At 38.6% G+C, this 15,437-nt stretch overlaps 1 protein-coding gene across 3 annotated transcripts in view; it reads left to right on the top strand.

Annotated features, from left to right (window-relative positions):
• smtnb (smoothelin b) overlaps positions 1-15,437 on the top strand; it is a 276,940-nt gene that overhangs the window by 47,562 nt on the left and 213,941 nt on the right. The window contains exon 1 of one of the 3 annotated variants that reach the window (XM_072247880.1): positions 13,949-14,100. The exons of the other annotated variants lie outside the window; for them this stretch is intronic. Coding sequence (XP_072103981.1) covers positions 14,095-14,100 — 6 coding nt within the window. The 5' untranslated portion in view covers positions 13,949-14,094. Of the gene's footprint in view, positions 1-13,948; positions 14,101-15,437 lie in introns of those variants that run through there. 3 annotated transcript variants of the gene reach the window in all.

Raw genomic sequence — 15,437 nt, 5'->3', positions numbered from 1 at the left:
GAGAACATGAGGGGAAAGAAACTGGATGTTGGGGGCAAGGATGAGTGCAGGAAGAACGAGGTAAATGAGGAATGACAAAAGGAACAAATGGCAAGCATTTTACCAGAAGTTACAGAATTCAATACAAAGTGCCATCGGATTATAGACTACCCAGGTGGAATCTGAAAATGTGGTTCCTCCTAGTTGTTAATTGTCCTCACCTTAGCAGGGGAGGCAGATAACAGAAATTTTGGTGTAGGACGGGGGAGGAGAATTAAAATATCCAGCAACCAGGAGCTGTAGATGGCCATGGTGCATGGAGCACAAGGGTAGGTGATATGGGGAGTATAAGCGGAGCAGGGAATCATGGAGACAGTGATCCCAGTGTAAATCAAAGGAGTGGGGAGGGAAGGATGTAGCTGGTGGTGGGATCAATCATGTCATAGTTGGCAGAAGCTGTGAAGAATGATGTCCTGGATGCTGAGCCTACTGTGGTAATAAACAAGGACCAGGAGAACTCTTTCACTGTTCTCTGATTTGAGGAGGAAAAGGGCAAGAACAGAAACGTGGGAACTAGAGTCCTCGGCCTCATCTCTTCCATCAATAACAGTTGCAGGGTAGAGGAGAACAGTGGAGAAAAAAGACCCTATTTTATGAAAAAGGACATCTCAGATGTTCTGCAGTGGAAGGTCTCAGCTTTAGCAGAAATGATAGAACTTAAAAAAGGATTGGCATCTTTCTAAGTGACTGGTTTGGATGAGACCTAGTCAAGTTAGCTGTGGGAGTTGGTGGGATTGTAGAAGTCAGTGGATAATCTGTCTCCTGAGATGGAAAAAAATGATTAAGAAATGGGAGAGAGGTGTCAGAAATGGACCAAGTGAATTTGAGGGTGGGGTAGAATTTGGTAATGTGTGCAGGAAGAAACAGCAGCACAGTCACCAGTGTAGCAGCAAAAGTGTTGGAACGTGGTACTGGACCAGGTTTGAAACACGGACTGCTCTACGTAGCCAATGAAAAGGCAGGTGTAGCTGGGGCCCACCGAGAGCCAAGGCTATACGTACCTTTAATTTGAAGGAAATGGGATGAGTCAAACGAGAAGTTAAGAGTAACCTGTAACAGTGATACTGGAAACTCAGCTGTCAAGTCTCTGGTCAAAGGTTATCAAACTGGATGAAAATATAAATGGTAACTTGCTCCATGCAATTGTCATAATTTTTGATTTTTTTTATATGGGAAGGTGAAAATAAAGTGGAAAGGGGGGAACTGACCTAGACTAGCCACATTACTTGTTTCTAACAATAATATAATGTTTATGTAAAATAGGATGAGAACTGGATTGAATTTGACATGGCCAGCCAATATGTATATTTAGGATTACATTGGCAAAATGTTTGTTTTTTCTTTTTCAAAGTTGTACAAGTGTTATGATATAAAATATACAACTCTTTATTTAAGAAACGTGTGCGAAGACAGAAACTTGGATGCACATATGCATAAATCCTTGAAAGTAAAAGATTATGATGACTGAGTAGATACCAAAGCATTTGGGATCCTGGAATTTATAAATAGAGGCTTTGAGTATGAAATCATGATTTATTTGAACCTATTAAAACAGTATGGAGTGCTGCATCCAATTTTGATTGGATGCAACACCAGCTTAGGAATAGTGTACAGGTGTTGGAGATTTTATAAAAATAAGTGTACTTGAATGGTTGCAGGGAGTGTACTGTAAGATTAGAATGGAGAAGCTATGGGCATTCTCCTTAGAGCAAGTACATTGAAAGGAGATTCTATATAGAGTTGTACACGATTTTCACTGATGTTCCCATTAGCAGATGTTCCAGGGGCACAGATCTAAAGTTTTGGGCAAAGGATACAAGAGGGTGCAAGGAAAAACTAGTTTGAATCTTGAATTCACTACAAGTAGCATGATGGACACAGTGCCTTAAGGAGAGAACTTATTGGTCATCTGAGCAAGAGCAACTTTCAGATGTATGGTAAAGGATCAAGAGAAAGGCATAGACCTGATAGGCCAAATAACTTCCCATTCTTTAACCATTCTTATTCCTTGCAAATGTAATGCAGACATAATAGAATTTAATGTCTTGAAGCTTTTCTTCATAGTCTTTTTGCTTAACGTCATCTCATTATTGGATACTGAGTGTAAAAGGAATGTTACTAAGTTACTTTGGTCAATGAAAAGCCTTTTTCCATCTGTTTCTTGAGTTGTGCTATGGCGGCAAGTCCTTAAGAGGTATTTGTGAATGGTTGAATTTAGTGTATTAAGTTGAGCATTGATTTAAATTCCTTCAAAATACTTGTGATACAATAGCCTATTACTTTAAATTGAGATGGTTTCCTGATAAGAATATATTTCTTCTGTTTACTTCTGTTTCTATTAAATATATTTTGCCTTTCTGCTTATTTCCCAACACCTTCCTCTCTTGAAGAGCAACGTGTGGATCCAAAGTTAACACAGTCATCAATACACACATATACCTTGATGTTCTTTGATAACTGCCACAAGCTGCACAAGTGTGGCATGGAAGCTGAACCTCATTTGAAGACTATATATCTCGATCAGTTCTCCTTTCTGATCAATTTTGCATATACTTCAACTGTTCTTTCTACCATTCCTCCCGTACTCCTTAGGAACTACAGTGAGTGTTAATTGCTCACTGGTCTTGCAATAAAAAGCACTCATCTAGACGGAGTCACAGGATATTCACAGGTGTTTAGCTCCAGTTGGGGTTAACTTTATAATGGTCAGAAATACAGTTTTGACTGACTGACTTCACTCAACTATTCATGTTGATGAACGTTTTCTAATGTTGAAATGACACAAAAGAACTAAAATTTTCTGTTTTTTTTGTTGGTATTAAAACCTATGTTGCAACTCTCCCTAAAACTGTTTGTAAAAGTGACATAAAGAACATGAATTTTGTTGAGTCTCACGAAACAATACTTGGGGGTGTCTGTGTGTGTATGTACGTACCGTGGGCATGTGGCTAAGTGGTTAAGGCATTCGACTCATATATATCTACATACATACATATATATCTACACACACACATACATATGTATGATGTCCACACTGATTTTGTTTTTTTGATATATATATATATATATATATATATATATATATATAATATACACACATACACACAAAATCAATGTGGACATCTAGTGCAGGTAATGAACTGCCTTCTTACAATGCTAATGCAATTACATCCTTTAAATCTTAATTTTCATTCTAACATTCAAGATGATTGTTGATGCCTTCAGTTGAAATATATAATGAGATAGCTTGGAATCACAATCATTTCTGACTCTGAATTTATGTGCTACTGGTTAGCAGCCTTTGTCTTACATCTGTTCAATGAAAAATATTACATACCATTTATATAATGAAAATACAATGTGTGCAGGGTAACAAAAGCAGAATAGCCACAGTGGGTGAATACCTGAATCAGCTGTTGAACAACAACATGCTTTCAGTCCCCATCTATGTTGCCGTGTTTTGTTTAAAAGGTTACAGTACAGTATCTGTATTTTACTTTAGGTTTTGTGTAAGGTATGACAACAGTCAACATTGTAGACTTGTTCTGGTGTTGGATTTTCAACAGCAACAATCTTAGCAAACTCTTCAATGGATTTGCTGCTTTGTGATCAGCAGAAGTTTTATCTTTAAATTTGTTAAAATTATTAAAAATTTAATGCTGCGCCTTTTCTTAAATTTCTGCAACCAGCCTGCTGAATATTCACAATTACCTTCAATTTTCAGTTCATCTTGATAGATTTTTGCTTGTTTCATGATCAGCATACCATTAAGCTGCATATGTTCACTCAACACTGACGAATCACTCTTTCAATACAGAATCAAGATCTTCATTTTTTGCCTTATGCAGTGTTTTTTCTATTTTTCATTAACTTTTGTTCATTACATATGTGAGGTTACAAGCATATGTAATGAGCAAAAGTTCATGAAAAATGGAAAAAACACTGCAGCTACCAATAGTACTATCAAGCGATATTTACTCAATCTGCTAACAGAAGCTCAGTTTGGGTTCTGCCAAAGTCACTTAGCTCCTGACCTGATTATAACTTGGTCAAAAGATCTGAACTCCAGAGATTAATTGAGGGTAACTGATCTTCACATTAAGGTAATACTCGGTCAAGTATGTCCTCACAGAGCCTTGTCTAAACTGGAAAAAGAAGAAGAAAGCCCTTAACTCTGTGTGGAGTCATCAGGACACCATCATGACAGCATTTTTTTTTTTTTTTTTTTGCAGGCCTTCTAATTTTTACAAGGCCGAGTTGCTAGCTCGACGCTCAACCCAGTACAGATGGAAAGCGTGCAAGGGAGCTGGCTGGATTCGAACTTGGAAGCCTTTGCTCCAAAGCCTGGCGCTGATGCCACTATGCCACCAGCCGGTTATGTCTAAACTGGAGTCGTTGGCAATTGGGGCTTGGATGGGGGAACCCTCTGCTGGTTGGGATCCTACATAGCACAAAGGAAGATGGTTGTGGTGATTGGAGGTCAATCGTCTCAGCCACAGGACATTTCTGGAGTTTCCATACTATATCTCCCATATCAATATTCTGGGGGTAACCATTATCCAGAAATGAACTGGAGTAGCCATATGCACAATCTGGCTACAGGACTAGGGCAGAGGCTAGGAATCCTAAAGACAAATAATTCTCCTCCTAACTTCCCAAAGCCTGTCCACCATTTACAAGGCTCATTCAGGAACGTGATGGAATACTCTCCACTTTCCTTGATAAGTGCATCTTTAACAACATTCAAAGGTTGACGTCATACAGGACAAATGGGAAGCATGAGTGAATAGTTGTGGATGGGGTAGCTGTCAATAGGTAGTTTGTACCATCTACACGATGCAGTGCAGCAACTCACCAAGACTCCTTAGTCAGCAACAATCACACAATCTCTAACAGCAAAAGCATGAGAGCACCACCACTTGAAAATTGCCCTCCAAACCTCTTGTCATCCTGACGTGAAATGTATTGTCGTTTCTTCACTTTACTGGGTCAACATCTTGGAACTCCTCTAACAACCACATGTAAAGCTTTTCCGTGGTTTGAGAAGGAAGGTTACCAGAACCATTTCAAGGATGACTAGGAATAGGCAATTAAATGCCAGTGCAACCTGCAGAGCCTACATCTTTTGAATGAATTTATAATTATTTGAACAGTACTTGTTGGGAGCTCTTTTAGTTTTTATGGTGTTTTAGATGACAACCAGTGGATGCAGATCATTAGGTCCCGATGATCAGTCCTATTATTTTCACAAGAAATTCTGCAGGTGGAAATCCAGAGCAACACACAAAATACTGGCAGAACTCAGCAGGTCAGTCAACATCTACGTAAGTGAATAAACGGTCAACATTTTAGGTAGAGGCCCTTCATCAGAACTGGAAAGGAAGGGGAAGCTGCCAAAATAAGATGATGAGGGGAGGGGAAGGAGGACAGGCTGGAAGGTGATGGGTGAAGGTGGGTGGATGGGGGAGCGGGGATGAAGTAAGAAACTGGGAGGTGAGTGGTGGATAAGGTAAAGGACTGCAGAAGAAGCAATCTGATAGAAGAGGAAAGTGGACCATGAAAGAAAAGAAAAGAGGAGGGGCACTGGGAGAGGTGATAGACAGGTGAAGAGAAAAGAGAAGAGGCCAGAGTGGGGAATTGAAGAAGAGGGAAAGGAGGAGGGGGTGAATAATACCAAAAGATAGAGAGCATCAAAGTTGCTGGTGAATGCAGCAGGCCAGGCGGCATCTCTAGGAAGAGGTACAGTTGACGTTTCAGGCCGAGACCCTTCGTCAGGACTAACGAAGGTGTCAGGTGTTAGTCCTGATGAAGGGTCTCGGCCTGAAACGTCAACTGTACCTCTTCCTAGAGATGCCGCCTGGCCTGCTGCGTTCACCAGCAACTTTGATGTGTGTTGCTTGAATTTCCAGCATCTGTAGAATTCCTGTCGTTTCCGAAAGACAGAGAGATGTTCATGTCATCAGATTGGAAGCTCTATAGATGGAATATGAGGTGTTGCTCCTTAAACCTAAAAGAGGTCTCAGTGTGGCAGAAGAGGAGGTGTGCACCTACTGATTCCCAAGGCTATCTTTGCTTAACCTCTTCCCACCCTGTCTCCTGTAAAATACTATTTTTTTTTCTCTCACTTCTTTGCTCTGCCACACCTGTTTCCAGGATGCGGCTTTCATTTCAAGGACATTAGAGATGTCCTCCTTTAAAGAAAAGTGTTGCCCTTCCCCCATCATTGATGCTACCCTCACCTACATCTCCTTCATTTCCCAGACATCTGTACTCACCCCATCTTCCCAATGGCTTAACAGGGCCACATCACCTTTTCTGTTTTATTTTACCTTAAAGGGATATGTATATGTTGTGTTGTAAACTTTACTTTAAAGGTTAACCTCTTTTCGTTTGCTGTAATACTTTTATAATGTAGCTATCTCACGCCTTATGTTTGGACTAAAGATCTGGGTTTCAGATTGGATAAAATCTATTTCAGTTTTTATATGTAATGATCACTGATCTCCAAGTTCTCTTAATTACCAGATCATCAATTAACTTATTTTCAGGATACAATTCTGGAACTAAAATAACCTATTTCCTCAACATCCTGATGTAGCAAATCATTGCTTGTACATCTCATGAATTCCTGTTCCACATTATTGATACCTACAGTACTTGATTTCCCAGTCTATGTGTAGTTTAAAACTCCCTAACAAATACAGTACTGTCCTTATTAAATGCACCTTGATTTTCCTGATTTGTACTCTACACTGCATTATGCTAACTGTCTGATGGCCTATAGACAAAAAGCACCAATGTTTTCGGCCTTGTTGTTTCTTGGTTCCCCCAAACTGATTCTCATTCTTTGATTACTGTATTCTGAGCTGGAACCCTTCAGTTCTAAGGTTTTTTTTCCCCCTCCCTTTAATACTGGAGTTACCAATACTTCTCCATTTTACCTTGTTAAATGTCCAGGAATATTTACTTCAGTGAAGATGAGTCAAGACTATCTAATCTCCCCCTATAACTCAGCAACTCAGATAGCATCCTGCTGAATCTTCTACAATCTTTCTCCAGCTCATTCCCATCCTTCGTATAGTGTCACAACCAGAACTACAGACAGTAGTTCGAGTGGAGTCTTGCCAGTATTTGCAAAGTTGCAACAGAATGTCCAAACTCTTATATTCTATATTTCACCCTATGAATCCAATAATGCCACGTGCCTTCTTTGCCACCCTATTCATCTGTGTTACCATTTTTTAGGGAACTATGGACTTGGAACCCAAAGTCTCTCTGCTCATCAACATTTCTTGATGCCTACCATTCACTATACATGGAGCAACAAGCAAACTGTAAGGGAATTCAGCAAGTAAGGCAGCATGTGTGGAGGAAGGTGGACAGTCAAGACCCTTTAGATGGACTGAAAGAGTAGAAGATAGATGGCCAGTATTAAGTGTGAAGAGGAAGGGGTCTAACCTCCACATATGTTGCCCGACCCACTGAGTTCTTCCAGAAGTTTGCTTATTACTCCAAATTTTTGGGGTCTGTATTTTCACTGCTGTATGCTTTTAAATGACAGACTCGGTTTGAAATAGTTTATATGTACATGGTTCTCTTTGAACATATTCATTTGCGAGTAAAGATGTGGAATGCTTACAAACAATTTTCATAAATTCCCTGTCCTACAACATGCATCCACTTGTAAATTGAAATCCCTCTGCCCAATTTTGGTAAAAGACTTGCACTTCATTTTCACAGGACAGAAACTGAAAATATTGCAAAAGAATTGAATTTAATCTTGAGATCATGTTTTTTCAATTTGAACTAATCTAAAACCTCGCCACAAGAAATAAATATTATTGTATCCATGCAAATAACGATAATTTAGCAAGACACGCAACCAAGTGCTGATTTTATCTCTGATGGGTTGAGAAATTACAATTTTGTGTAGCTATTCTGTTAGAAATGTTGTAGCACGTTACAAATGGGTTTTATTGTGCTATCTTCAGTCATTGACTTGTAGTGTCTCTTACACTTGACTTTTGTAGCTACAAGACACTTGTGGTGCTGCTGTTGGCATCCACTTGTTTTAGGTGACGGAAAATGGGCAAATTCACAAAACTTGGGAGAAGTTCATAATTTTAGGCAATCTGGTTTAGTCCTTAAAATACTGCCATGGGGAAGGGAATCCGGAGTCGAAGTACATTTATACAGAATACGACTCTGAAATTCGTCTTCCCACAGACAACCACGAAACAAAGACATACCATGGAACCTGTTCAGAGAAAACATCAAGCATCCAATGCATGAAAAAAGAACAAATCATGCAAATAGCAAGAACGAGTAAATAACAGAGAATATTAAACCTCAAACCAGAGTCCTTGAAACGGTCTAGAAATGTTCAGAGACTCAGCAGGCCAGGTAGCATTTATAGAAAAGTGTAAACAGTTAACATTTCAGGCCAAGTCTTTCCATCAAGGTTAGGGTCATTCAGGCTGAAATGTGTCCAGTCCCAATGAAGGATCTTGGCCTGAAACGTTGACTGTTTACTCTTTTCTCTCGATGCTGCCAGGCCTGCTAAGTTCCTCCATTTTGTGTGTTGCTTTGGATTTCCAAAATCTGTTGATTTTCTTGTGCTAGGAATGTTTATTTTAGCTCAGTTCACTTTAGTGCTATGTTGTTCGTTAACTGCAGTCCTCAGAGCCAGACCGCCCCGATGAAAATCAGTTCTTCAAATCTCACTCGTCCTTTGAAAGAGAGATCCAGCAATTTCCTCTTCACTTCATCCTTTTTTTGCCTAGATAGATGGTTAAATCCCATATATTGCATTCTATTTGCTGTGCTTGCATGCATGCAGTATCTTTGCATCATCTTATCAATAACTAGCATGCGTAAGCACAGGTTTCAATGCATGCAAAGGGTATAAGAAAAAAATGTTTTGCTCATTCGTTCTATATCAGGAGATAAGGTCCTGAAATGGGACCATGGAATGTGTGGCATGAACAGATGTGTTAGATGATGTTCCAGTGCCTTTTCGTTGATGTGTACAGCTGACATCTTCTGCCAGCTGCGAATACCTACAGGCAACATTGTCAGAAACATTTTGTTCAGTGATTCTGGCTTTGCATATTGATTTCATGTGCAGCAAATGGGTGATTCCATCTTGGACTATATAATGTTTAGAATACAAAAATTTGAGCATTTTGCAGAAGTGTAACTGAAATAACTTGGTTAAAATTCATTTTGCACGTGAAAAGATTGATGATGTCAGTAATGAGCCCAATGTCTGATGATTAGCCTTCATGTTTTTCTGCTATTTGGCTGCAGTATAGAATTGTGTTGTGCCTGAGAATGAAGGTCAGACTATTGATTGGGACTTGTAGTTCAGAATTGTCAGTACACATAGGTAGCTATTTTTCCTTTCCCATACTCCACTCAAATTTCACAAATTGGGGCGCATAGTAGAGTACTGGAGCAGCATGATAGTGTAATGGTTAGCAAAATGCTTTACAGTGCCAGCGACCCAGGTTCAATTCCTGCTGATGCTTGTAAGGAGTTTGTATGTTCTCCCCCATGACCGCAGGGGTTTCCTCTGGGTGCTCCAGTTTCCTCCTACAGTCCAAAGATCCACTGATTGGTAGGTTAATTATTCATAGTAAATTGCCCTGTTATTAGGCTAGGATTAAATTGGGGTGATGGCTGGGTGCTGAAGGCTCAAAGGGCTGAAGGGCTTATTCTGCACTGTATCTCAATAAATAAATAAAATTAATTGTATGTGGACCACAGCTCAATCCCTGGATTTTGCCTGTGACGATGTGTGAAGTTAAACCAAAGAGGGCAATAGTGTGATTATTCCAGGGATAAAAGTCTAAGAATAAATGGAACAATAGATTAGGATCAATCCAATCCAAAAAAATGTCGTCTCTGTGCACCCCAGGTATTGAGTACAAAAGAAACCCAAAGCATTTAAAAGCATCATCATTCAATCCATCGATCCCCAATTAATGTTTCCTCTATCATCTGAGCTGGTTTTCAGTCAGTTTTATACATTTCATATGATATCAACAAATGGCTGAGCACACTGAATACAACAAAGGTTATTTTGGCCCCTGACACCATCTCTGTTAAATTATTATATTGATAGGAATACCAGAAACTCCAGAAATACCTAGCCCTCCTGCAAAACATCCGTGTACTTGATGAAATTTTTAAATGGCCAGGTGTGTGCTGTACGCAAGAGTGAATCCATTCTAGTCAATTAATGTCCCAGGAGCTTATTCTCAATCATGATGGATGGGATTGTCAAGAGTGCAATCAAGAGGCACTTATGCAATTGTAATAGGTCCACCTGTAGTGGTACCATAAGTCATTGTGCATTAAGAAAACAGCAGAATGCCACAAATGAGTGACTGCCCTTAATGAAAGAAAGTACAGGTATTTGATCAAAGTCCACTGGAATTGAGAATTTGATGCAGATAACTTGTTATTGGCAGCATGAAGCAGAAGATGCTTTTTGGCTGTTGGAGGCTAATTGTTCCCAAGATATTTCTCAGGTCATTGTTCCAGTTTAGCTGTTTCTTCAGTGACCACCTCTTCTTTGTTAGTTTAGAGGTGGGTGTATTTGGCAGCGACTGTCACGTCTATTTCCATCTGTATTTGCTCTGATAATGAATGCAGGAAGATTAAGGCAGCATTCAGGCTTGACCAGATAAATGGCAACATCCAAGCAACACAAGTTCCAGAAAGTGACAAATTTCGATAAAATATCACTTTACATTTTCTCATTAACAAGCGAGAAGTGACAGCTAACATCAGATATTCCTTTATCTTATCCATCTATTACCCCAATTTTTCTGCAGCCGAGAGCTATATTTTCCCCAATTCTAGTACATGCATGACCTGCTGAGTTTTATCAGGAATATTTTTTTACTCTTGCCTTTGACAGTGCTGAGCTCCCTTGTGGTTTAAAGCTCAATGCATCCATGCAAATAGACTGTTTTTCAATAAATTCCTGATATGCCTTGTAGTTAGAATTTTTAAAAATTGGAGAATTGGGAGGAGAGTCACTTAATACCGAAGGTTCAGTTTCTGACTGATTTTTGTAGTCATAGTAGTTATACATGGTTCAATTATGTTTGTAGTCAATATAACCTGCAGTTTGCGGATTAAAAAGGACCTAATTGTGAAGAAAAGTAACTTCATTGTTACATGCTCTCATTGGAGATGGTCGTCACCAGGCACCTCAGTAATGCAAATCCAACTTGCCATTTCAGACCATGCCTGAAGGATGCCTCTGTGCAGGTCTTTATTTTCTGAGTTTGAGATGGAACAAACTATTGTATAATCATGAAATATCTCCATTCCTGGTCATCAATCCCTTCATGAAAAGGAAGAAGCTGAATTTGTTTGGAGCTTGGCCACTCACTTGAGGAACACCAAATTGAAAGGATTTGGCTTCTAACATTCACAGCCATCCTCCTTTCTATTAATAATGACTCAAGTCAGTGGCAATTTAACCCCCACCTATGTTTTTTTCCCCCTGTGTGATGCTTCTGGAATTTAACTTGCATACATATTTGGACCAAAGCTGTAATAAGTCTAAAGGCAAGTGTATGAGAACATCAGACACTCAGAATTAAATAAATGTGCCCTCTGTGTATAATGGATTAGATATGGTCATATTCCCAATTACTGGTTCTTAATCCTTGACAGACTGTTCAAATTTGATCTGATTCACTTGGATAAAGTTATTCTATTGTATACTTTAGGAAGAAATTGCTGATGGGGGTAAGGAAACAAGTATTGTACAATAAGAGGTAAGAACTGATTTAATCCAAATGGAAATAAGTAATTCTTGAAAACAATACATGATTAAATGTTTCAAGTTGGTAATTCTACCAATGGATCTGACTTGTACCCAGCATAAATTGATTTTAACCCATTCAGACTTGGAATTGATTCTTTAGTGGAGCATAGCTTGTTAAAGGACAAGACAGAGCATAAGTATATAAATGAAATTAGAAGTTTTGCAGATTTTTTGAAGCAAAACTATAGGAACTTGAGTCTTTAGGTGCCGTTATTGGGTTCAAATTAAAACCTTATGGATTATTAACCATTTGTAGCGTGTAATATTTGTTCAGCCTGGTCTATTTTTGTCCCTCCTTTATTGATGACATAATTCTGTGTAGTTTTTGACACTAATTTCCAATTTAGAGGTGTGGATTTGGAGACTTTTCTGGTGCCAGGGTTTTACCAGTAACACTGATGTACATTCAGATGCGTTTTTCAAACATTTTTTGTATGCTTGAACAACAGAAATGAGTACCAAATAGAAACTCAAGGTGGTTTGCAAGGTTAACTTATGAGTGTATCAAACTACTTAAAATAATTACGGTATTGCTGTTCTTGGTGCCTTTATGAGAAATTATAAGGTCTTCCATAAATGTATACATGTAAACTATTGTAATATAAATCAATGCTTAACACATAATTGGAGCTAGTAATGCAAAATTATGGAGTGAATACACATGGGCTTCGACTACAGGAAGAGGCCCCTAGTGGAAGTTAAAGGTTTGTATCCCTATTCATTAAAGAGTCCATCTCAATCCAAGCCTCAGCTTTTGCACTAGCCTACTAATTGGGTAAGTCTTCAAGTTTTCTTATTGTTGGCGACACCAGCTATTTAAAATTTGGCATATAGAATATTGATGCCGATGGCCTGGAACAAAAAAGTTGCAGGCTTTTAACTGCATATTTCTGGCATGAGCATGCAGAAAGTGTCTGCATCACTCGTATCTTACTGCGGTTAATGATGATCACACTGTTGCAAAGTCAGTTTAACTGGAAGTGAAGCAACAAACAATCTGCTGGTGGAATTCAGCAGGTCATGCTTGATGTTCCGAGTTCTTGCAGCAGGTTGCTTGTTACTCCAGATCCCAGCAAATGCAGTCTCTTGTGACTCCAGCGGTTTGTGAATACTGATGACTTAGCCAGAGAGCTTGCAGTAGTTTCAAACTGCTGAAATGTTCTGATAAAATGTCATATTGACATCAATTCACAAACAAGAGAAAATCTGCAGATGCTGGAAATCCAAGCAGCACACACAAAGTGCTGGAAGAACTCAGCAGGCCAGGCAACATCTATGGAAAAAAGTATAGTTGACATTTCAGGCTGAGTCCCTTCGGTAGGATGGTTGAAGGGTCTCGGTCTGAAACGTTGACTGTAGTCTTTGCCATAGATGCTGCCTGGCCTGCTGAGTTCCTCCAGCATTTTATGTGTGTTGCATAGAAATTAATTGTTAACTCTGTTTACCTCTCCACAGATTATTGTTTCCTGAATCTTTACAGCATTTTGTTTTCATTTCCAGCATTTTGATTTAAAAGGAATGTAATATTGATATTTCCACTTCAGAAATAGAAAATGCATGTAGCACCCTCAGAGAAAAAAGTTTCATTTTGGTGCCCTTTCATTATAAAGGTATTGATGAGATGTTATGGAATTGAAGCAACTTTGGAGCATTAACTTTGCCCTCAAAGGCTTTCAAATTTCCAAAAAACAGTTAAAGTAGATTTATAATCAAAGTACATGTATGGCACCATATAATTCATTTTCCTGTGGGTGTACTCAGTACATCCAATAATCATGGTAGAATCAATGAAAGACCACACCAACTAGGTGTTCAACCAGGGTGCAAAAGACAACGAAAAGAGTAATAATAATTAGTAAATAAGGAATAAGTATCAAGAACATGAAATGAAGAGTCCTTGAAAATGAGTCCATAGGTTGTGGGAACATTTAACTGATGGGGACGAGTGAAGTTAAGTGAAGTTATCCCTTTTGGTTCAAGAGCCTGATGGTTTTTTCTCTTTCCCTATCCCTATCAACCCTTCATATGGTCTCAGGAAATCTGTAACTGCTTTTCACTCAGTGATTCAGGCGCAGTAAAGCCTTGATGGATCATTTGAAGATGCAGTCATCCATGAAAATGAAAGCTGGAATGTTCAGTTTCCATTAGAGTGGCTGAGGGACCTACAGTGTTGATGAACAGACTATCAGAAGGCTAGCTGTTTAAGGATGAAGGTGTTTACGGGGTTTGAATTTCTGTGTGTGAGCCTGTGGAATGGTTTGTTTTACTATGTTCTAGATGGCTCCCTTTATTTTTTCCACTTCTTTATATGGCTTCATTTCTAGAGACTGAATAACCAGATGTTAAACTGATGTTTTTCATCTTCTAATAGCTTAAGAATCACTAAGTAGATGGAGGAAAAGTTTTCTCATTTTTTCTCTTAGAACTGCCTTTAAGCTTAATTATGAATGCCATTTGCGAATTATGAGAACATACTGTAATTCTTGGCTGCAAGTTATGGACATTTTAATTTTCCATAAACTTATCCAAAAAACTTATGAACTTTCATTTAATTTCATGACAAAGTTTGGAGCATATAAACCATCATTGTGACTCATTTAAATTCTTTAATAATCTTGGAAAAGTTCCTTTGACCTACAGTTGATAAATTGTGAACGTCATTTAACACCATATTAGTTTTAAGTACCTCAGTTTTCTTTCTCACTAAACACATTGAAATTGTTCATTAATGTCAGATTTGCAGCAATTATTCCTATTTAGCTGTCAAAAAGAGGCTTGAAGAAAGATTTGATTGCGTGCATGTGTGCAATACTTCATTACCCATGTAATTTCTATTGCTTCCTTCTTTTGTTTCAGCCAGTTGCTTGAAGATTTGACCTTGTAATGCTCCACACTTGAGTTAAATCTGCATCAACCTTTCACCCCTCTTGTGGGACAAGGGTTAACAATGCCCCCATCTGAATGAACTTTCTTCATATATGCTACATTGCTGAGGAATAGTTATAACAATGAATAATAGCCAATTCCCAACTTGAAATCTTTACAAATGGCCTCGCAATATATATGTTAACTAAGTGTGAAGAGTACATTTTTAAGCTTCATGCTGGACTCTACACATAGTGAGGAAGAACTCATCTGTACATGGTGTTGGCTCACAGTTCTCTCTTGGGGAGCTCGATCTGGGCGAGTAAATATCTGTGTATTTAACCCATGGTAATTTGTAGAACATTGGCGTACTTAAGTTAGCTGATATCCTTCTCTAAATTGCAGTGAGTCACCATAAAAGTTCACTTATTGCAATAGTCACCTTAAGTTCACTTTTGTAAAGGAATGTATGCAAATAGAATTTTACCCCTTTAATCCTCCCCAAAATCTTTAAACAACGATTTTACAATAAATGAATGATGCTTTTTCCCCAACTTAAGATATGAAAATGCTAACTACTGATTTCATTTCAACTTTTCATTAACAAAACGAATTTCACAATCTGAGGCACCATTTCACTCCTTATCTGGGTTAGATTTGGAAAATTGATTTTATCTAAAACATT

Source organism: Mobula birostris, chromosome 31 (assembly GCF_030028105.1).
Source record: "Mobula birostris isolate sMobBir1 chromosome 31, sMobBir1.hap1, whole genome shotgun sequence".
In the NCBI taxonomy this organism is placed as follows: Eukaryota; Metazoa; Chordata; class Chondrichthyes; order Myliobatiformes; family Myliobatidae; genus Mobula; species Mobula birostris.
This window is presented reverse-complemented; position numbering and strand designations above follow the sequence as displayed.